Below are 19,830 nucleotides of genomic sequence, written 5' to 3'. Positions count from 1 at the left end.
CTACTCCCCCCATCTTTTATTTTCCCATCTTTTTAATTTCACTGCTCTACTTTTTCCTCTCCCTCCCTTCTCTGTTTACGCGTCCTTTCCCCTTTCGGATGGTCGTGCGCACACCACTTCGGGTTCGCTTCAGTACACCCCTGCACCGCCTCCCCTCCTCACCTGCTACCTACTCACTACTGCCCACCTTCTATTAGTATCACTCTCACTCGCTCGCGGGCTAGCCCGCATCGCATCAATGTTCCTTCTATGTAGGCTTCTCTATTCTCTACTCTGCATCACTTTCACCACCGCTTATCACCACTGTGCCTTCCCATCTCCCTCCCATCTCCCTCCCATCTCCCTCCCACCACTCACTCGTATTCTTGCCGCGCAGCGGGAAGCGGATACCTCCCCACCTCAGCAAGGATCTGCCCGCCCCGGCGCAGCTTCGCCAGCGCAGCCTCGCCGCACCACTGCGGTGCCAGCCCCGCCAGCGCCCGCTCGATCTCCCTCACCTCCCCGTCGCTCACAAGCCACGTCTGTCCCCCTGTCTCGCTAACCAGCAGCTGCACAACCGCAGCCGCAACCTCCGCCGCCGTGTTCACCGGCCCCCCGCCCTGTCGCCAGATATCCCGCAGCGGGCCCATCATGTACGTCTCCGTGTACGACGGCGCAACGCAGTTCACCACAAACCCGCCCTCCGCCTGGTGCGCCTGCAGCCCGCGCAGGATGCCCACCACCCCGTGCTTCGCAACCTTGTACGTCAGCTGCCCCAGCCCGCCAAAGTACCCCGACGTCGACGCAACAAGCACGATCGACTTCACCCGGCTCGCTCGGCTCTCCCTCTCGCCACGCTTCTTGAAGTAGAACAGCGCAAGCTTCACCGCGTTCAGCACGCCCTTCTGGTTGATGTCCAGCGCCGCGTACGACGGCGCCTGCAGCTCGCCGTCCACCACCTCCTCCGCGAGAAAGTCCTTCGTCTCCATGATCCCCGCCGCCGGCACCACCATGTCGATCGAGCCAAACCGCCTCCACGCGCTCTCAAACGCGCCGCGCAGTCCGGCCCACGACGTCACGTCCGCCTTTTGGTACAGCACCCGCGCGCTCGCCAGCTCGCGTACCAGGCTGCCCGACTCCTCCTCGCTCAGGTCCACAAAGCACACGTTCGCGCCTTTGCTCACCAGCAGCCTCACAACCTCCCGCCCAATGCCGTTGCCCCCGCCAGTGACCACCGCCGTGCGCCCTCTCACCAGCTCGCTATCTATATTCTCCACAACAACCGAGGTCATTTAGTGCAATGTGCGCGTTGTCGAGTTGTCGAGTTTTCGTCGCACTTTTCGTCGGCCAGCTATGGCTCCTCTTTAGTAATATTACCTCGCGCTCGCGCAATCGCTCCGAGATTGCCCGATGCGCAGTCCCCATATTTATCTTCAGATACCTCCTCGCCGTGCACAGATACCGCTTGATGACGACAAACCAACAACTGCCCCAGCTGCTCGCACAGCTGCAGCGCATCGCCGAGCCGCTCGACACCGCCGCCCGCAACCCGTGGTACCTGCTCGCGGCCATCTGCTTCACCGTCCAGCGCAAACTCGACCTCCTCGTCGACCTCGTCGCCTTCCTGCTTAGCCGCGCGCAGGACCACAGCGCCAAAGTCGACCTGCTCGCCTCCGTGCGCGAGGCCATCTTCACCACAGGCGTCCTCTACGGGAACCCGCTGATGATCAACGCGCTTCTGCACCTCAGGAACAGCGTCGACCCGCACCTCCTAACCGACACCCCGCTCAGAGACCCCACCGTCCCCGTCACCGAGCTCCACCACCGCGGGTACACCTACTTCCAGTCCATCTACGGCGACGAGACGGACCAGACCCTGCGCCTGCTGGCCAGCGTCCACCCCGACTACCCCTACTCCGCGCTCTCCCTGATCTTCGGACCGCTCTTCCACTTCCACGGGATCCTCACCCAGACCGAAACCTCCTACTGCATCTGCGCCGCGCTGATCGCCAACAACCTCCCGGTGCAGTCGCTCTGGCACATGAAGGGCGCGCTCAGGCTCGGGGCCTCGCGAGAACAGGTCCTCGCCGTGCGCCATGTGGTCATCCTGGCCTCGGGCGTCGACGAGTCAGACGTGCCTCTCCCGCCGGCACGCAGCCCAGATATAGCCTAAAGTGTATTACGTTACTCCCTCTTGCCTAGTTTACGAATAACAACCCACGCAGTTGGAACTCGAAACAGTACAAAGCTGAATCCCGTTGTCGATATAACCGAGTAGACTGTCCCGCTTTTTCTATGGTGATCAACCGTACCATTGTAATTCTTATATCTTATCCATCCCTCCAGAAATTCGGAGGAGTTTAGATAACGATAAATCTAACCAGCTGATAAGAGATTTTGTGGAAGGAAATCACCGATAAGAGTGTACCACAATTTGCGTGCGCTGACTAATATTGCGGAAAACCAGCATACCAGGTCCGCTTAAGATTTTCGCTATAAATGTTCAAAAGTGAAGAATCACGGTACATTGTCGATCCCAAAAAATGAGCTCTAAATACGAAACATTAGTTATTGGGGCCGGCGGAATAGGTGCTGTCGTTGCGTACGGCATACATTACACAGGCAAGTCGAATCTAGGAATTGTTGTAAGAGGACACTATGACAAGCTAATTAGTGAAGGATACACCATTGACTCAGTCGATTACGGAAAAGTTGACGGCTGGAAACCAGACTACCTCTACCCAAGCATCGAGGAAGCTGGAAAGTCGGGGATCGAGTATGACTTTGTTGTGGTGTCCACTAAAAACCTACCTGATATCGAAAAGGTTGAGGACCTTATTGAACCAGTTGTGACACCATCAAAAACCGCAGTTGTTCTCGTGCAGAACGGCTTTGACATCGGCAGGCCACTAATTGAGAGGTTCCCGCAGAACATCATCATATCCGGTGTGTCGCACTGCGGCTCGCACAAGTACGGGACGTTGGTTGAACACATCCAGCACGATAATGCAAAAATTAGCTACTTTGGCAATCCCAACTTTGAGGAAAGCGCTCTCGAACAAAAGACCAAGGAGTTCATCTCGATGTACAAAAATCCAAAGAACGATATCGACTACTTTCCGAACGAGCGGTGGTACAGGTACAGAAAGCTTGTGTACAATGCAACTTTGAACACCGTGTGTGCATTGACGGATGTCGATACAGGACGCCTCCAGCTATGGGGAGGCCTTGATGAAATCTCTGTACCTGCAATGAGGGAGATTGTTGCTATCGCCAAGGCAGACGGCTGTGACCTCCCTAGCGATGTGATTAATATTGTTGGCCACGGAGATGATGGTGTCTATTTTGTTCCCTCAATGCTGGACGATGTTAGAAAGGGCAACCCCATTGAGCTTGAAATCATACTCGGTAATGTTCTCCGGGTTGCGGATCAGCTCGCAGTGGATGCTCCAATACTAAAGGTTCTGTATGCTCTTCTAAAGCTCAAGCAAGGTAGGCTTAAGGAGAAAAGGGGGTTGCTTACAGTGCCAGAAACTCGCCCCCCAAACACTAAGTACTACTCTTAACTTTTCTTTGGTATCTTTCGGGAAATTTTGCTGATGATAGTAAGATATCTATGAGCAAGTTGTAATCCAGCAGGATCCGAACCAACGAAGAATCAGGTTCTTGCTGAGTTTGTCGCGTCTGCATGTTTGAAAAACTATCGTTCTCGATAACGGAACCCTCCGTTACTGGTGGCATCCCAGCATGTATCTGGGCAAAAGCGAGTGACTTTCTACACTCAAGCTTTCCAAGAATAATTTCCGTAAACCTGCTCAGTCGTCAGCTTGATCCATTAGACTTTCGCGAATGTTTCAGGTTGTACTTTCCTATCAGGTGTATAGCAGCTTCAACGCGTTCCATTGTGATCGGAGCGTCATTCTCATGGTCTATGACTACAATGGCTTGATCTCGCATCCACACATAGACTCTAGAAAGACACAATGTGGGGGAAAGTGCATAGTATACGTGTGGGCTCCACAATGGGTTGAATATGAGGAGTTCACCTGCCTCTTCAAGGAGACCGCTAATCTTGATTGCAGAGCTAACGTAAGGCCCCGGTATCCTAAAGTTCAAGTAAGATATGCGGACCGGCTCTTCCAAAGATAATTGAATGACAACCCCGAAAAGCAATTGTATGACGTAGTAATGGTATCCATTGCCAGCCGAGAATTCAATATCGTCGATTTCGATATGACTTTACAATCTCGAGCTGGCTATATTTAATTGGGCAGTCATGTTCTGATACCAATTGAAGCCTGAGGTATGCAGATTCATCCATTCTGTTACGGAAGCAGTGTGTGTCACTGGCAACCTTTATGGCTTCGGACTTTCAACGGAAAGGGTTTGTTTTGCTTCCAGTACAGCATTACTAGCTTATTGGTATCTAGTTCCTATTTGTATGTAGCAATTTGTTTTGTTTGTTCATCTTTCGACTCTCTGTTACCAATTGATTTTCTATTTAATTTGCCATGAATATTAATATTTTCAACTCCTTATATTGCCAACGTCGCTGCTTCACATTGAGTAGACAATTTTCGATTCAGTGATACGCTACCAGCTCACTCAGCTTCCTTGCTAACTGTCTCCTGCTGATCCTGCTGCTCAACATCGGCTTCCTTGCTGACCGCTTCCTCCTGCTTGCCCCAGCCACCTAGGCAGAACAGCAGCGCAACTCCGCCGTAGCACGCGATAGCCACGTACATGCAGTTGCGCGATGCGTTGATCGACCCACGCTCCCCTATGATGGAGGCAGACACCGCGCTTGCTAGTGCAACCCCCACCTGGCCAAATGTCTGGAAGATCCCGCTTGCGGTCGCCTGCAGGTGCAGCGGAACCCGCGTGATCATCAGCGAGTACGTGATCTGGTAGAACGCGTTCACGGTCCATCCAAACAGGAACAAGCTCACCAGCTCGTACCGCCAGTACTGGCCCGGCTGGAACCGCGACGCCCACACAGTCATAGCCAGTGCGAAGATGCCATCAATGACCACAAACCAGCGTTCGCCAATGCGCGCCGTGAACCACGGCCGCCACACAAAGCTGCCCCACACGATGCCGACCGTTGCTGGCAGCAGACGCACGGCTGCAATAAGCGGCGAGTCGTTGTCGTAGTGCTCGTGGAACTGGATCAGTGCGAGTTGCACTATCGTATACCCACAGTAGTGGAACAGCGCGCCGCATGCCGATGCAACATATAACTGCACGCTTCCCAGCTCGAGGGGGAACATCACCTCGAGCTTCGAGCCAGACCGGGGCAGGTACACCAGCTCGTACAGTGCAACGCCAATGACAATAAGACCACCCACGGGGATCGGGATGTACACTTTGGGAGAATGCCACTTGGTGCCGGCCTCTGTGAACCCGAGAATCACCAGCAGCAAGCCTGCAACAAGCAGGATTGCGCCTGGGTAGTCCAGCCGTTTGAGGCTGACTGTTCTGTGCGGAGGCACGGGCACAATAACGAAACAGAGACCCGCGAGGCACGCAGTGCTCACCCCAAATGTAAACCAGAAGAACGCCTTGTATCCGATCGGGGTCACCGAGAACGCGCCCCCGAGCACCGACCCGATCCCGAGCGACGTGGTCAGCACAAGCATAAGCATGCGCACCGCGAGCTGCAGCGCAGCACCTTCAAAGTACGAGGCCGTCAGACCCATGGCCGTTGGCACCAAAGCCGCGGCACCAAGGCCCTGCACCGCGCGGATGACAATCAGAGCAATTGCGCTTGGCACCAGCGCACTGACGAGCGAGCACACGCTCATCACCGCCAGCCCAGCGAGGTACACCACGTGCAGGCCCACGACGTCGGCGATCTTGCCGATGAGAATGATAAACGAGCCCAAGGTTAGGGCGTAGGCAGAAATGACCCACGTCGCCGTTGCGTAGTCGGTGTGCAGGCGCTCCTGCAAGCTCGCGGTCATCGTGATACCGCCGCTCACACTCAGGTTATCTAGGGTCAGACCCAGCAGAATTAGCACGTATGCCACAACTTTGCGATTCATGATGCTGGTACGCAGCGTGCGCAGACCCTTATATAGGGGTGCTAGCTTTTCCGTGTGCACAGCCGTTCAATTGCTAGCTTGAAAAGCGAAATTTTCCTGCCCGGCCAAACCCGTTTTCCATAATATAGCGTGTTAGTCAGCAGATAATGTGCGGCTCGCAGGGTATTGTCTTATACATTTGTTGTATTGTGAACAAAAGCCGGATTCGAGCCGCAACCTAAGTGCGAGCACAAGAGTGATTTGTCAGTCCGGTTAGTAATTGGGTTTCGGGAGATGACACAGACAGGTATTGTTATTTGTAAGCTGTGGCTCTGTAAACCAGGTAGGCCGCATAACAACTATTAATCATCTCATCAAAAAAATCGTTTTGGCTCTTCAATTCCTGGATAAATGTAGCCATCCCCTAATGTTATTGCATGAGCTCGCGGGGAGGGGGACTAACGCTTGCTAGTTGGTACACAGGGATGAGGAGAGAAATGCCATGCCATGAGTTACCCAAGTCAACCATTCAATTGAATGATGCTTGTGTCTGTTCTGTCATTAAGGCGAGTATGGTGGATGTACTTAGGCTAATGGAGTTATGACTCTCAGTGCTCAAAATAAGTTGAAAGGAGTCGCATTAAAATCTCATTAGTGATAACGCTAGAAAACTTCATCTCATCTTCGGCTTTGCTACAATCTCTGCCCAGCCGTCTCTCATGGCAATTTTTTGTCTATTTTAAGTACAGGTTTTTCCATTTGTGAAATTTATCTGACACAGTTCAAGGTCTACTCCTTTTCCTTGTTCTCATGGGCTCGGCCTCAAACTAGAGTTTATTAGTTTTGGCTCTAGGAATATAGAAATCTAGACGCAGAATTCTGATTCCAACAACTATATCTCCACGGTCGTACAGTGCAGCAGATCCAGTTTAGTATTCTACTCATCTCTTCTTCACTCGTAAAGCCGGGGTTCAGATAATCCTTTGCACGTTTTTAGCTGCCAGGCTACTTTATTTATAGATGTCTAATCAGCCATAGATAGTACACATTTTGGTTCCCCATTGAAGGCATCCTCGAAACTATTGGCTACCCTAGAGTTGTTGCATATGGGGTCTGCTAGCCAGTAGAGGTCTATATGTCCTCCGTCGTCCTAGTTACTACCTGCTAGATGTAATTCCGTAAAATTAGATTCTCTTGGAAATCAACTACCTTGTCCCTAGTTCTGGAAAGAGGCTCATGAAAATGTAGATGTCAAAAAAAGAAAGTCGTGTGGGAAACCGAGCGGCGTTTATTTTTGAAGATGTCCTTTCGGGCCTGAGAACTGACGGCCGATGAAAGGTCAAAGTTGAACTATAACTTGCATTGTTTTAAGAACCGTGACGTTAATGACATTTAGCAGTTCAGCATGTTCCGTTAATTGGGTCACCTCAAGCTTTGCGGATGCTATTTTTGGTGCTTTAGTTCGTCAAGCTACTTGATGAATCTTCTTCGGAAAATGTTTTCTGGGGCTCCCCCTTCGGAAAGAAACTTTCGGTTAAAAATCAAAAGCGACAGCAATTAGTGCTAGAGATAAAACTTGCTCTAATGTTTTTGCTGAGGCTAGCTCTTCAAAGAAACAATCTCTTTCATTCCAATAAATCAGTTGGAGATGGTCCTTAACTCTCCCAAGACTTTAGCTCTAGAGTGTTACATATCTGTAGCAAAACTTTATTCTGGAATCCATGTGGCAGCTAAAAATAACAGGTTTTTTCGTTCTACAAAACTGGCCTCCAAACTGAAGCCTATTTCGTGACAAGGCCCTGTCAATACTGAGGCTTAGAGTCATTGCTCTGGCTACCAAGATCACTCTAAAAATAGAGTTTTGATCTTGCCAAGACCATATAAATATAGCCGTGTAGTCAATTGCATTACACCATGACATACTCAAACGATACATTTGTGACACCCGAGGGTGGCGCCTGGGTGTTCAAAATTGGATTTCTCGTTACCACCGCCATTCATTTCGGTCTGGCAATATACACAAAAACATGGTTTGAGTGCTGGTATATAATAGGAGGAATACTTGAAGCTGTTGGGTACTTTTGCATAAACACAGATGAGGGTGGACAGAGTCTGGAAATTTACTTGGCTCCTATTTTCATGGCAGCTACTGTTTATATGTGCTTTGGCCGGGTCATATCATCTTTGGAAGCAAACAAACTTGCTCTCATTTCAGGCAGAAAACTAACTGCTCTCTTCGTTATCGGCGACATTTTATGTTTCTTCACACAATGCGCTGGAATAGTGCTTCAATACGACTTCAACAACCTTGAAACCATTGGCAAAATAATTGCAATCATCAGCTTTACCTTGCAACTGGTTCTCTTCACATTCTTTCTTGCAAATGCCATTGTTGTTCATCGCCGACTTATCCTCACACAACATCCCAGAACACTGAATGCTAAAATCCAATGGCCAACATATTTCAAAGCAAACTACGTTGTCATCTTTCTATTTTTCGTGAGGATCATCTTCAGAGTGATAGAATATGCACAAGGTCTTGGCTATATTTTTTTCCACACAATTTTTATCTACTGTTTTGATGCCACGCCCCTATTTGCTGCTTCATTGGTTCTGATAGCGGTTTATCCACCGTTAGCAATTGTGCGCAAAGAACCAGAACCCGAAGAGCTTACTGCAAGTTCTGAGGAGCCGGACACAGAGTCCAAAGTCGCTTGAATAAAAAAATATATACCTAACAGATTTTAAATCATCCAGTATTTATTTTTCGTGGGGAGAGCAAAGTCTTGCCCTTTAATTTGTGAGTACTAAAAAAAGTCTTTTTCATCCAGAGATAAACCTAAAGCTTCACGCTGAGATTTCGATTCTGGATCAAAGTATGGGATTTCCGCGAGAGACGTGACTCTTGTCCCGTGGCGGGATTCGTTGCCCTCGTGGTCCCAGGCTGCCGAATGCTGAGAAACTCTGTTATCCCAGATAGCGGAAGTTCCATACCCAGGCTTTGAGGATGGAGTCCATTTAAACCGAGCTTGAATATCAGCATTTTTCTCGTAGACCTCAAACAAATAGTTCAGAATCAATTCAGACTCGACAGAGGAAACACCCAGGATTCGTTTTGTCATAGTCCGGTTGACGTACAAAAATTTCCAACCGGTAGCAGGATGAGTTCTAACCAAGGGATGGACTCTTTCGATTTTTTTTGGTCCAGAGAATGGGTTTTTTCTGTCTAAGTAGCCGTGAGCAGACACGTATACAGCCTTCTTACCGTCTAAAAACTTTTTGAAGGATTCAGAAAGCTTATCGTACGCAGCGTATCCAGAGGCCCAGGAAGTGTCGCCTCCAACATTTGGAATGGCATCCAAATGTAGATGAGTAATTCCAGATGGCCGCTTCTCATGAACAATATCGGTATGCCACACCTGAGGTCCCCAGACAGTATTCTTCTGCGCGTCCCAATTACCGAGACTGTTGTTCTTATAAGTCAAATTCAATCCAAGGCTTTTGCGGAAATAATCGACCCAAATCACAGAAACCCCAGGCAGTCCATTCACCTGAGAAAATTGAGGATGTCTCTCAGCCCGCCCCCAGTAGTCGCCAAGTTCAAGCTGCTTTTGTGGGGATAATTTTTGGTCTCTAAAGAAAACAACGACTCTTTCGGCAACCAAAAGAGCCAGTTCATCCTTCTGTTTGTCGTTTAAATCCTCAAGCTGCAGTCCAACAATTTCTGTTCCAACATGCTTAGTCAAATTGATGACCGCTGTAGCCGCTCCAAACAATGCCTTTTTTTCAGGATCGGCATTCTTGCCCCTCTCAACATACTCGTAGTCATCATCACGGATTGCGGTAGCCTCGTCCAGAAAAACTGGAACACGAGACTTGTCTGGCTTCCATGGATAGCCCTCAGAGATATCAATCCCGGCCGCCAGAAGTCTCTCTTTAGTGTTTTCGGGTAGGATGTCTAGTCCGGCTGGGTCAGGCCCAAATTGGTTAGACGACTTTTCACCCACCCCAACAGCAAGGTCTTTTGATGACTTGATTAAGTTTTCAATTTCCTTATCAATTGGACTTGATTGTAAATGTAGAGTAGCAGTAGTTGACATTTTAATTGTCAGTGAAGCGGGAATAATCTTTCAAGACAGCTCCTTTTATACCCCTCGAATATTCTACTGTGGCTACCAAAATTTGAGAATCCATGGATTGGCTGTGGCTCAAGCCGCGACGCCTTTTTTAGTAACAGCTAACAGTTATGATACTAGATATCCTGGCTTATAGGTAAACAGCCATGACGTCTGTGCGGAGAGAATTGTGGGGCCTTCTGAAAAGTGGTCCGATTTTATCTATCTCTTGATGAATAAACATTTGACCTACTAGAATATAGAAAACATTAAATTTAGGGCTTTAGGGCACGTTCATTGAATGATCCCTTTCTCACATCGTCTTTATAATCAGAATTCGTCCCAGCAGGGTACAATGATCAGGTCTCAGTATTACCAGAGCTATACACAGTCAGACAGTTTATAAATATCACTTTCTGACATTTCAAATCAGTACTTCTTCTTCACGGGATAACCTCTCTTGGCATTAACTGCATCAGTGGCCTCTCTTGCCTTGGAGATATTTTCCAAAGCTGTAGGCATATCGGAATGCAAACAAAGCATAAAAGGAGTAGTTCCAAAATTGAATTTGATCTTTGATCCAGAGACACTGGTGAGCTCGTCGGTCTCAGCAACCTCGACCAAATCGTTATAAATGATGGTTGGATTTTTTGGTCTGGATTGAGCAGGTGGGACTAGCTTACCTTCTTCAGTCCAGTCAATATCAAGATACAATTCCTGGATGAAATCAACCCCCATTTCCTTTGCAACCTTTTCATAGTGTGCATTCTTAGCACCAATAACAGGCACTTTGAAAATTTGCGCAGCTCTCAAAACCGCACGCATCACTTCCTCATCTCTCTCAACATAGAAGTATAACTCTCCATGTGGCTTAATATGATTTAATGGCAAACCTTCCGCATCCAAAAATGCTTTCAGCGCACCTGTTTGGTACATTACCAAATTAAATATTTCATCAGGTGGAATGGCAAATCTCCGTCTACCAAATCCGAGAAGATCAGGCAACCCAGGGTGGGAGCCAACCTTGACATTATACTTCTTTGCAAGTTTCACCATATTTGCCATGATGTTGTAGTCTCCCGCGTGGAACCCGCACGCAATGTTGGCAACATCAATCAATGGCATGATTTTTTCGTCAGGCCCCATTTTCCATTTACCGAAGCCTTCACCCATGTCACAAACAATCTCATATTTGTCCATATACTTCTCATTGAGCTTAGCAGAGCCAGCAAGAGCTCCAGGTATCGTTGCCATCTTCTTTATGATGCACTAAAAGTTTGTATGGATTGTTGAAATGTGCAAGATGTTGAGTAAATGTTTGTGGTAGTTTTCATGAACAGAGCCGCGACAATCTTTCAGTGCCGCTAAGATAAGGCACAATAACCTGAAATGGAATACATCTAGCCTGTTAATAAATAACCAATTGAAAAGCGCGGACGTTATTCTCCACCGAGCACCAGAATTTTCAAGCATGCATTATCTATATAAAACTTGCATATAATTTTAGCTTCGTGGATTAGCGCCTTGCTGTTTTAGGAACGCCGCATTACCGCTCGATAAATTTCATAGCCATTCTTTGAGGCAAAACCTTAATTTCTATACACTTGTTACTCCCACCACAGCATCAAGTTTACTCTCGTCTGCTTTTCTTTCAACTCTGGAACTTGTAACTCTGCTAACAACATCGTCTGAATATAGTTTTTGTGACCTCCCCTTGCCGAGAATATTTTTGTATAGCGTCTTGAATCCATCCATACTTTCGAAAACGGGGTACACCGTCACCACGCCGACAGAAAAGAAAACCCATAAAAAGGTAACCACAATGTAACCACGGAAGAACGTTTTTCCAAAAATGTAGTGTGTTCCGTAGAGGGGCATAGGGAAGAGAACAATAAAGAACAGCACGAAAATTGTAGCTAGGACAATTCCAATATTTCTCTTCCTGATCATCATCGCATCCTCTGCTTCTTCCTCAGACAAAACCATCTCTGTAACTTCTTCACCGCTCAACACATTTGTTAATCCATGATCTTTATCGAATGAGGAGTCATCGACCTGCGAGATCTCAGTTTTCCACTTTGTCCAGTCAAATTTGGCGGGCTTGATAAAGGTAAAAATTGGAAGGATAACCAAAGGAACAAACACAGCAGCAGTGTTTCCTGCGGCTAACGCCTTGTAGGTCGACAAAGTAAGGATCGTAACGTCTTTGGATGCAGAATATGAATATCCCACCCAAACTGCAACTGAAATACAGGTACTCAAAGTCGTAGTAGCAACGAATGAGAAACACGACACTTTGTCCCAGAACAGTGTACATATCATTGGAACGACACAAACATTCACCACAATACCTGATGCAGTGGTGATAAATGAGACATCAAAATTTGCTCTTCCAAAACCAATTGCTAGGCCAATAGCCACCACACTGAAGCCCACGACACTCAAGTGCGTGACCCAAACAAGCCGCTTTCCATCTGCCTTTGGGTTGATATAAGACTTGTAGATGTCATAAGTGAGCAAAGACGCAACAGCAACAGTCTCAGATGAGTATGCAGCAGTGACAGCCATAAACACCATCAACAAAATTGCACCAGCACCACCTTTACCCATTATAGCATAGGCAGAAATAGGCAAGGCAAGTCCATTAGATAGTTGCTCTGTTGTTAGCCCACCTGGAATTGGAAAGCTGGCTGTATTTTCCAAAGCTCTGCATGCTAAACCCATGGTGGTAGCAAGAGCAAATGGAAGGGTAAACCAACATAACCCACCGAGGGTGTAACCTGTTAAGGCGCCTGCTGGATTAGCAGCAATAGCTTTCTGGAAAAGCTGAGAGTCGACAGATGCGGCCCATCCAGCACCAAAAAGAATCAATCCAAAAAGTCCTCCGTTCACAGAGGTAAATGTTAGGTAAGAACCTCCTTCATTTCCTTCCACTGGATAGCTGACAGCGGCTTCTGTGAGTAGCTCCCAAACTCTTGTTGTAGACCCCAGGACGTCGGAAGTGGTGTAGACTTTGAAGAGGAAGGTTGTCATCACAACATAAATAATCACCACGTGAGTCCAGTCCGTGAGGAAAGTTGCTTTGATACCTCCAATAAGGGTATAGATGATGACAAAGAACGGTAGCAAAACTGTGCAGGCTTCTCTATTCATTCCAGTAAGGTTTGCAAAGACAGAGGAGCCATTCACCAAAAGGTTGGCAGTGTACACCAGTTGCTGTCCTATGGAGTATGCGCACATCGTCAAGTGACCAATAGTTCCGTATCTAACTTTAACAACCTCTTGGAAAGTATGCGCATTTGGTGCTTTTCTTTTCAGCTCGATAGCCATGGTAGCAAAGATGATGATCTGGACACATGCACCAGCACCGTACCACCAAGCACCAGCTATACCAAGATCGTATGTGGTGGTGACGGAAAGTAAAAGAGTGGACCCAATCGTCCAACTGGAAACAACCGCACTTGCAATCAAACCCGACTTAATAGATCTCTTCGCAGTGGACAACATCTCTGAGTCTTGAACTTCGTTCATGTATCTTGTCAAAATCCATGAGACGAGGCCCATTACCAGCGCAAACACAGCACCCACTCCAACAACCATTCCATATCCCACCCCTTGGGAAAATATGATGAAGGATCCGTTTGAACTATCAATCTCTGTCATTATGAAACGTAGTGATTGAAGGAAAACGTCTTTTCTAACTTAATATATGCAAGCTCTGTCAAATTTGCACTTAGAGCTGAGAACAAATGTTATGCATGATACGAGTGGTATGCCGCTAGGATAAATAGCCAGCGTTTCGCCGGGGCGCAGGGCATTGCAGGATCTTTGCGGAAAGAGCCAATTTTATTGAAAATTTCTGCTCCAGCAAAATTGTTTCTAACGACTAAAAGCTTATCAACAATAATTTGGCATGAAATATGCAGAGCGCACAATAATGCAAGTTTCGCCGTTGGGCTAGCGCGGACATCCAAAGAGATAATTTTATTTCACATGAGGCTTGCAACGGAAATAAGATAGGGACTAGAATTGATTTACCCACTAGCGGATCTGCATCTGATAGATGGTTCGAGACCGGGTGCTCGGATTTTACGATATCGTGAAAACCCGCTAGATTATTTTTCTGTAGATATTAGGCACCCAGTCTTGCAATAGTTTACATACTAAAATTGCAAATGGTTGACTTTCGGAATATCAAGAGAGTCCTTGTTGCCAACAGAGGTGAGATTGCTGTCAGAGTGATCAAAACATGCAATAAATATAACCTGACTGCAGTGGCCATTTATTCTAAAGAAGATCTGGAGTCTCTCCACGTCAGTCTTTCTGATGAAGCCTACCAACTGAGCGGAGTGGGAGCTGCAGCTTATACAAACATTGACGAGATTGTAAAGCTTGCAGTCGACCAGAAGATTGATGTGGTTGTTCCTGGGTACGGATTTCTGTCGGAGAATTCCAACTTTGCTGCTGAGCTAGCTAAAAATAAGATTCTTTTTGCTGGTCCCAGCTCCGATTCCGTTGAAAAATTCGGTCTGAAACATATGGCCAGAGAGCTGGCAATACAAGCTGACGTTCCGGTTGTTCCTGGAACCAGCTTGATTTCAGATTCAGCCCAATTGATCTCAGCATGCAACAAAATCGGGTACCCAGTGATCCTCAAGGCCACAGCCGGTGGAGGAGGTATGGGTCTTAAAGTCTGTTACAATGAAACGGAGCTTGTGAGTAACTTTGCTGAAGTCACATCTCGAGGCACCTCATTATTCTCCAACGCTGGTGTCTTTGTCGAAAAGTATATCGAAAAAGGCCGACACATCGAAGTCCAAATGTTTGGCAACGGGCTAGGAGATGTGGTGACTTATGGTGAAAGAGAGTGTTCAATTCAGAGACGACACCAAAAGGTGATTGAAGAATGCCCATCTCCATTTGTTTCGGACCTGTTCAAGGGTCCGGACCTACGTCAGAGACTGACCTCAGCTGCGAAGCGACTAGCAACTACCATCAAGTACAAGTCTGCAGGTACAGTTGAGTTCTTGGTCGATGACACCACGGGTGAATTTTATTTCTTGGAAGTCAATACCCGGCTTCAAGTGGAACATGGTATCACAGAGATGGTGTATGGGGTTGACCTTGTGTATTTCATGCTTCTTCAGTGTGAATACGAGACTCAAAACTCCGGAGTACCAGCAGATATACTTAAGGCAAGTCTCAAATATAATTCTGAAGGAGTCGAGATACCAAATGGGCACGCTATTGAGGTGAGAGTGTATGCCGAGAACCCTGTGAGAGACTTTGCTCCTTGTCCTGGAAACTTACACCATGTCTCGATCCCTTCTTCTGAAAAGTCGGGAGAGTTTCGAGTTCGCGTTGATCACTGGATTGAAACGGGAAGCAAGGTGTCTCCGTACTTTGATCCGCTGCTTGCAAAGGTGATGGTCTGGTCACCAACAAGAACTAGTAATAACGTTATCAAGGTTCTCAAAGACACAATCATTCAGGGACCAGTGAACAATATTGAGTATTGCATTGCAATTCTGGATAGCAAGGAGTTCAGAACTGGAAACACTCTTACGAGTTTCCTTTCAGATTTTGACTTTAAACCGCATTTGATTGAATTTGAAGGAGCGGGTGCGTACACCACCATCCAAGATCTTCCAGGGAGACGTAAAGTCAGATTCGGAGTGCCACATGGTGGACCAGTTGATCCACTCGGGTTACAGATTGCCAATGTTATTGTTGGTAATCCTCTTCACTGCGAGGCACTGGAAATAAATATGAAGGGTCCAACCATCAAGTTTCACAGACCAGCGGTTATTGCACTTGCTGGTGGACGCTTCAAGGTGACTTTAGATGACAAAGATGTTCCGATGTACACAGAGTTGTTTATTCCAGCGGGTAGTGTGCTCGATATTGAAGAGCCATTGGGAACCGCTGCCAAATGTTACCTCGCTATCAAAGGTGGGTTCCCTAGTGTTGCTACCTACCTTGGCTCCAAGGGATGTCTTCCAAGTTTGCAACTTGGCGGTCATCAAGGGAGAATTATTTTCCCTGGAGACTGTCTTAGTATAGTTCCGAGCGACGATTTCCAGTCGTTTAAAAAAGGATACGAGTTCCCAGAGGCCCTTATTCCAAACTATGAGAGATCAGAAAACGTTGTGAGGGTGATTGGGGGTCCGCATGATACTCCTGATATCGTTTCGTTGAAGGGAATGGAAACTTTATATTCTGCTCCGTATTCTGTGAACTTCAACTCCAATAGGGGAGCCACTAGATTGGATGGTCCAGAGCTCAAGTTCCACAGAAAGTCCGGGGGCGATGGAGGTGGACACCCAAGCAATATTCTTGAGTTCCCTTACCCAACATGCGGACTGTCTGCAGTCGGTTCTGTGATGACTCTGTACGGAGTTGATGGAGCCACTGCCTCTGGTTTCACATGCATATTTGCACCTGCTGAAGCCGACTTCTGGAAGTTTGGTCAAGCTGCCATCAATAGCAAAATGACGTTCACCCCTATCACCTACAATGATGGGATCAAGTTGCTAAAGCAAAGAAACGCGTATTTGCAGGAGATCTCCAAACGGCCTACCATTACCTCCGTTAAATTCAATGATGAGCTCGACAAATACGAACCAATTAAAGGCAAGGTTGGAGAGTTCCTTCACAGAAGAGAACCTTCATCGGACCTGCCTGAAGTTTCTTTCAGACAGGCTGGAGAAAGAATGATCGTCATTGATTTTGGTAACTTAAGGTTTGATCTCTTCAACAACGGAAGACAACATGTCATGGAAACTGAAATCAAGACGAACCTGGAAGGTATGTACGAAAGCATTGAGTGCTGTACTGGTGCCATGTGTGTGGTTTTCGATCCAATATTGGTCGATAGAGCCGACTTGTTGGAGAAACTGATTGCACTTGAAGCGTCCATTCCCCAGATTGAGAAATTGAAAATCCCATCGAGAACTTTCAAGCTTCCTGTCACTTTCAAACACTCGGCATTGGACCACTGCTTGGATAGGTACATGCATTCTCAAAGATCGCATGCAACATACCTTCCAAAAAATACGGACTACCTGATGAAGGCCAATTTACTAAAGGATTTCGAGGAGTTCAAATCGTGTATTGTTGGGAAGCCAGAAATGGTGGTTGCAATTACATTCTTATGTGCAAATGTTCTGATGGCCACCATTGATCCACGGTACCGGATATCCGCATCCAAGTATAATCCAACGAGAACATCTACACCAGCAGGAACTATCTCCACTGGTTCTGTCTTGCAATCGATCTACCCAATAGACTCTCCTGGAGGGTATATGATGTGGGGTATGACACTTCCTAATTGGTACTGGGATACATTCTCAAGAATTCACGATAATCCGTGGCCATTCAGAGTGTTTGACCAGGTACTTTTCTATGAGGTCACCGAGGAAGAGTTGCAAAACATGAACAATTTACTTCTGACCAAAAAATTGAAAATTGAGCCTGAAGAAGGTGTCTTTGACTTTGTCGAGTACAAGAAATTTGTTGAATCTATTGACTCCGAGTTGAAGGACCTAAAATCAAGAAAGCTTAAGGCATTTGAGGAGTGTACCAAGGAAGAGAAAGAGGACTTTGAATTGTGGCAGAGCGAAAAGGCAGCAGCAGCAGCTTCCAGAGTTGGATCCGGAGATGTGGCCGACACTCCAGGAGCCATCAAGGTTCTGTCTCACATGCCATCCAACGTGTTCAAGATCAAGTACCAAGCTGGCGACACGATCACCAAGGATGACGTTCTCATTATTTTGGAAGCCATGAAGATGGAGATACCCGTCAAGTTGAAAGATAAATCCAGCTCAGACAAGTATGAGATTTTGGCTGTAATTGTGGAAGAAGGTGATGTTGTCAACCCGGGTGATGTCCTCATGATTGTGAAAGGATTAGAGTAAGTAGAACAACATGTTTGATTCGTGAGCTCTGTAGAGTAACAAAAAAAAAAAGAAATTAAAAAAATGTGGGCTAAGAGGTTCGAACTCTTGCTTCTTACGAAATCACGACCTGAACGTGACGCCTTAACCACTCGGCCAAACCCACAGTAATTTAATGATTAAAGGAACGGGTTTATCACATGATGAAAATAGCTGGAATGTACCTCAAAACCAAAAGACGGTTTACAATACAGAGTTAGCTCTCACTAAATTTGTGTCTATACAGGGACCACTCCTCCATTAGCATTGAGAACAGATCCAGTAGTCCACGAGGCCTCATCGCTACAAAGGAAACCAACCAGCGGCGCAATGTCAGTAGGGAGGCCTATTCTGGGTGCAGCAGGAGTTGCATTAGCAACATCTTCCAAAGCCTTCATGGCTTCTGGGGTGCTTTCCATTAACATGTCTGTTTTGACAGGTCCCGGATTGACAGCATTCACTGTACAGTGGTATTTTCGTCCGAGCTCCAAAGACCACACTCTCATGAGTCCTTCAACTGCTGCTTTTGTTGCCGAGTAAACACCCATTTCCTCGTATCCCATTCTTGCACAGATCGAAGAGAGAAACACAATGCGGCCGTTATTACGAGTGAAATGGGGAAGAACCTTTTGTGTGAGAAACACAGGGCCCTTCAGGTTGACTCCAATCCGATTATCGAAGACCGACTCGGTGAGAGTTTCGAGATATCCATCATCGCCAACACCAGCATTATGAACGAGGATATTAATCTCGCCGGTATTAAACGATAGGCCAGCGTCGACCAGTCGCTGGTGGGAGCTCAGATCGTCCACACTGGCTTGGCAAACAACGGCCGATCCACCTGAGTTGTTTATCTGGTCAGCCACGCTTAAAGCAGCATCCTCGCTGTTAGAGTAATTCACTACCACATTGCATCCAAACTTTCCGAGATAAAGGGCAATCTCCTTGCCAATTCCGCGAGATGACCCTGTAACAATTGCTGTTTTCCCGTGAAAGTTGTACGAGACAGACATTTAGCGAGTTTCTTATCTATTTATTTATCAACAGGGTCCAATTTTTTGACCACTTTTGCAGGCACGCCTAAAACCAACGAGTTACTTTCCACATCCTTCGTAACGGTGGCGCCTGCACCAACCACAACGTTGTCGCCCAACGTCACTCCTGGAAGGATGGTCACATTTGCTCCCAGCCAGCAATTGTCTCCAATCCTAATCGGCAAGGCGTACTCCTCGCCTGCTAAGCGGGAGTTCACATCGAGTGGATGAGTTGCTGTAACAAGCGATACATTCGGGCCGAACATGCAATTGTTGCCAATAATAATGAGCGAGGCATCCACAAATGAAGCGTTGTAGTTTACGTAGAAATTGTCTCCCACAATGATATTATACCCATAGTCGCAACTAAAAGGTGGTTCAACCACTGAGTGCTCTCCACATTTGGCAAATAGATTCCTAACGATCTTGGTTTTGGCATTCTCAAACTCCTCTATGGAACCGTAATCTCTGAACTTGACGTTGGAAAGATCGTAGCAGTAGTCCGTGGACGAGGCGCGGCCCTCTGGCAAAGGTGAAGCATTTGCGTCGTACAAAACACCAGATATCATCTTCTCGTACTCGGGAGTGTCAGGAATATTCTTGATATTCGCCCGAGCAAACTTAATCAGCTCATGGTCAAGCTCTGTTCTGGCACCAACCATTCAATGTCTTGTTTCGTTGCCGAGAAGAATAAAAGTCGAGCAAATCACTCTGATTCAAGATCTGGTGCGATTACCTCAGCACT

General features: G+C 47.1%; 11 protein-coding genes across 11 annotated transcripts; 4 read left to right on the top strand and 7 right to left on the bottom strand.

Annotated features, from left to right (window-relative positions):
- Positions 1-353: 353 nt before the first annotated feature.
- Positions 354-2,077, bottom strand: OGAPHI_004538 (uncharacterized protein; the record flags this gene model as incomplete). The annotated part of the gene is made up of 3 exons (XM_046205628.1): positions 354-1,243; positions 1,357-1,686; positions 1,756-2,077. 3 exons carry the CDS (start codon positions 2,075-2,077, stop codon positions 354-356), a joined length of 1,542 nt encoding a protein of 513 aa, XP_046061553.1.
- A 445-nt stretch (positions 2,078-2,522) lies between these two features.
- Positions 2,523-3,545, top strand: OGAPHI_004537 (uncharacterized protein; the record flags this gene model as incomplete). Its single annotated transcript, XM_046205626.1, has 1 exon — positions 2,523-3,545. One exon carries the CDS (start codon positions 2,523-2,525, stop codon positions 3,543-3,545), a length of 1,023 nt encoding a protein of 340 aa, XP_046061552.1.
- A 1,035-nt stretch (positions 3,546-4,580) lies between these two features.
- Positions 4,581-6,023, bottom strand: OGAPHI_004536 (uncharacterized protein; the record flags this gene model as incomplete). Its single annotated transcript, XM_046205625.1, has 1 exon — positions 4,581-6,023. The coding sequence occupies one exon, from the start codon at positions 6,021-6,023 to the stop codon at positions 4,581-4,583; it is 1,443 nt and encodes a 480-aa protein (XP_046061551.1).
- Positions 6,024-7,916: 1,893 nt separating this feature from the next.
- OGAPHI_004535 (uncharacterized protein) lies at positions 7,917-8,720 on the top strand (the record flags this gene model as incomplete). The annotated part of the gene is made up of 1 exon (XM_046205624.1): positions 7,917-8,720. One exon carries the CDS (start codon positions 7,917-7,919, stop codon positions 8,718-8,720), a length of 804 nt encoding a protein of 267 aa, XP_046061550.1.
- An 89-nt stretch (positions 8,721-8,809) lies between these two features.
- Positions 8,810-10,102, bottom strand: OGAPHI_004534 (uncharacterized protein; the record flags this gene model as incomplete). Its single annotated transcript, XM_046205623.1, has 1 exon — positions 8,810-10,102. The coding sequence occupies one exon, from the start codon at positions 10,100-10,102 to the stop codon at positions 8,810-8,812; it is 1,293 nt and encodes a 430-aa protein (XP_046061549.1).
- Positions 10,103-10,546: 444 nt separating this feature from the next.
- OGAPHI_004533 (uncharacterized protein) lies at positions 10,547-11,371 on the bottom strand (the record flags this gene model as incomplete). The annotated part of the gene is made up of 1 exon (XM_046205622.1): positions 10,547-11,371. The coding sequence occupies one exon, from the start codon at positions 11,369-11,371 to the stop codon at positions 10,547-10,549; it is 825 nt and encodes a 274-aa protein (XP_046061548.1).
- Positions 11,372-11,713: 342 nt separating this feature from the next.
- Positions 11,714-13,780, bottom strand: OGAPHI_004532 (uncharacterized protein; the record flags this gene model as incomplete). The annotated part of the gene is made up of 1 exon (XM_046205621.1): positions 11,714-13,780. The coding sequence occupies one exon, from the start codon at positions 13,778-13,780 to the stop codon at positions 11,714-11,716; it is 2,067 nt and encodes a 688-aa protein (XP_046061547.1).
- Positions 13,781-14,292: 512 nt separating this feature from the next.
- Positions 14,293-18,033, top strand: OGAPHI_004530 (uncharacterized protein; the record flags this gene model as incomplete). The annotated part of the gene is made up of 1 exon (XM_046205619.1): positions 14,293-18,033. The coding sequence occupies one exon, from the start codon at positions 14,293-14,295 to the stop codon at positions 18,031-18,033; it is 3,741 nt and encodes a 1,246-aa protein (XP_046061545.1).
- Positions 14,481-15,210, bottom strand: OGAPHI_004531 (uncharacterized protein; the record flags this gene model as incomplete). Its single annotated transcript, XM_046205620.1, has 2 exons — positions 14,481-14,810; positions 15,121-15,210. The coding sequence occupies 2 exons, from the start codon at positions 15,208-15,210 to the stop codon at positions 14,481-14,483; spliced, it is 420 nt and encodes a 139-aa protein (XP_046061546.1).
- Positions 17,814-19,747, bottom strand: OGAPHI_004528 (uncharacterized protein; the record flags this gene model as incomplete). The annotated part of the gene is made up of 3 exons (XM_046205617.1): positions 17,814-18,059; positions 18,297-19,030; positions 19,150-19,747. The coding sequence occupies 3 exons, from the start codon at positions 19,745-19,747 to the stop codon at positions 17,814-17,816; spliced, it is 1,578 nt and encodes a 525-aa protein (XP_046061543.1).
- On the top strand, positions 18,382-19,316 carry OGAPHI_004529 (uncharacterized protein; the record flags this gene model as incomplete). The annotated part of the gene is made up of 3 exons (XM_046205618.1): positions 18,382-18,587; positions 18,698-18,807; positions 19,099-19,316. 3 exons carry the CDS (start codon positions 18,382-18,384, stop codon positions 19,314-19,316), a joined length of 534 nt encoding a protein of 177 aa, XP_046061544.1.
- Positions 19,748-19,830: the final 83 nt, after the last annotated feature.

This window comes from Ogataea philodendri, assembly GCF_020536065.1.
Source record: "Ogataea philodendri strain CBS6075 chromosome Unknown scaffold2, whole genome shotgun sequence".
Classification (NCBI taxonomy): domain Eukaryota; kingdom Fungi; phylum Ascomycota; class Pichiomycetes; order Pichiales; family Pichiaceae; genus Ogataea; species Ogataea philodendri.
This window is presented reverse-complemented; position numbering and strand designations above follow the sequence as displayed.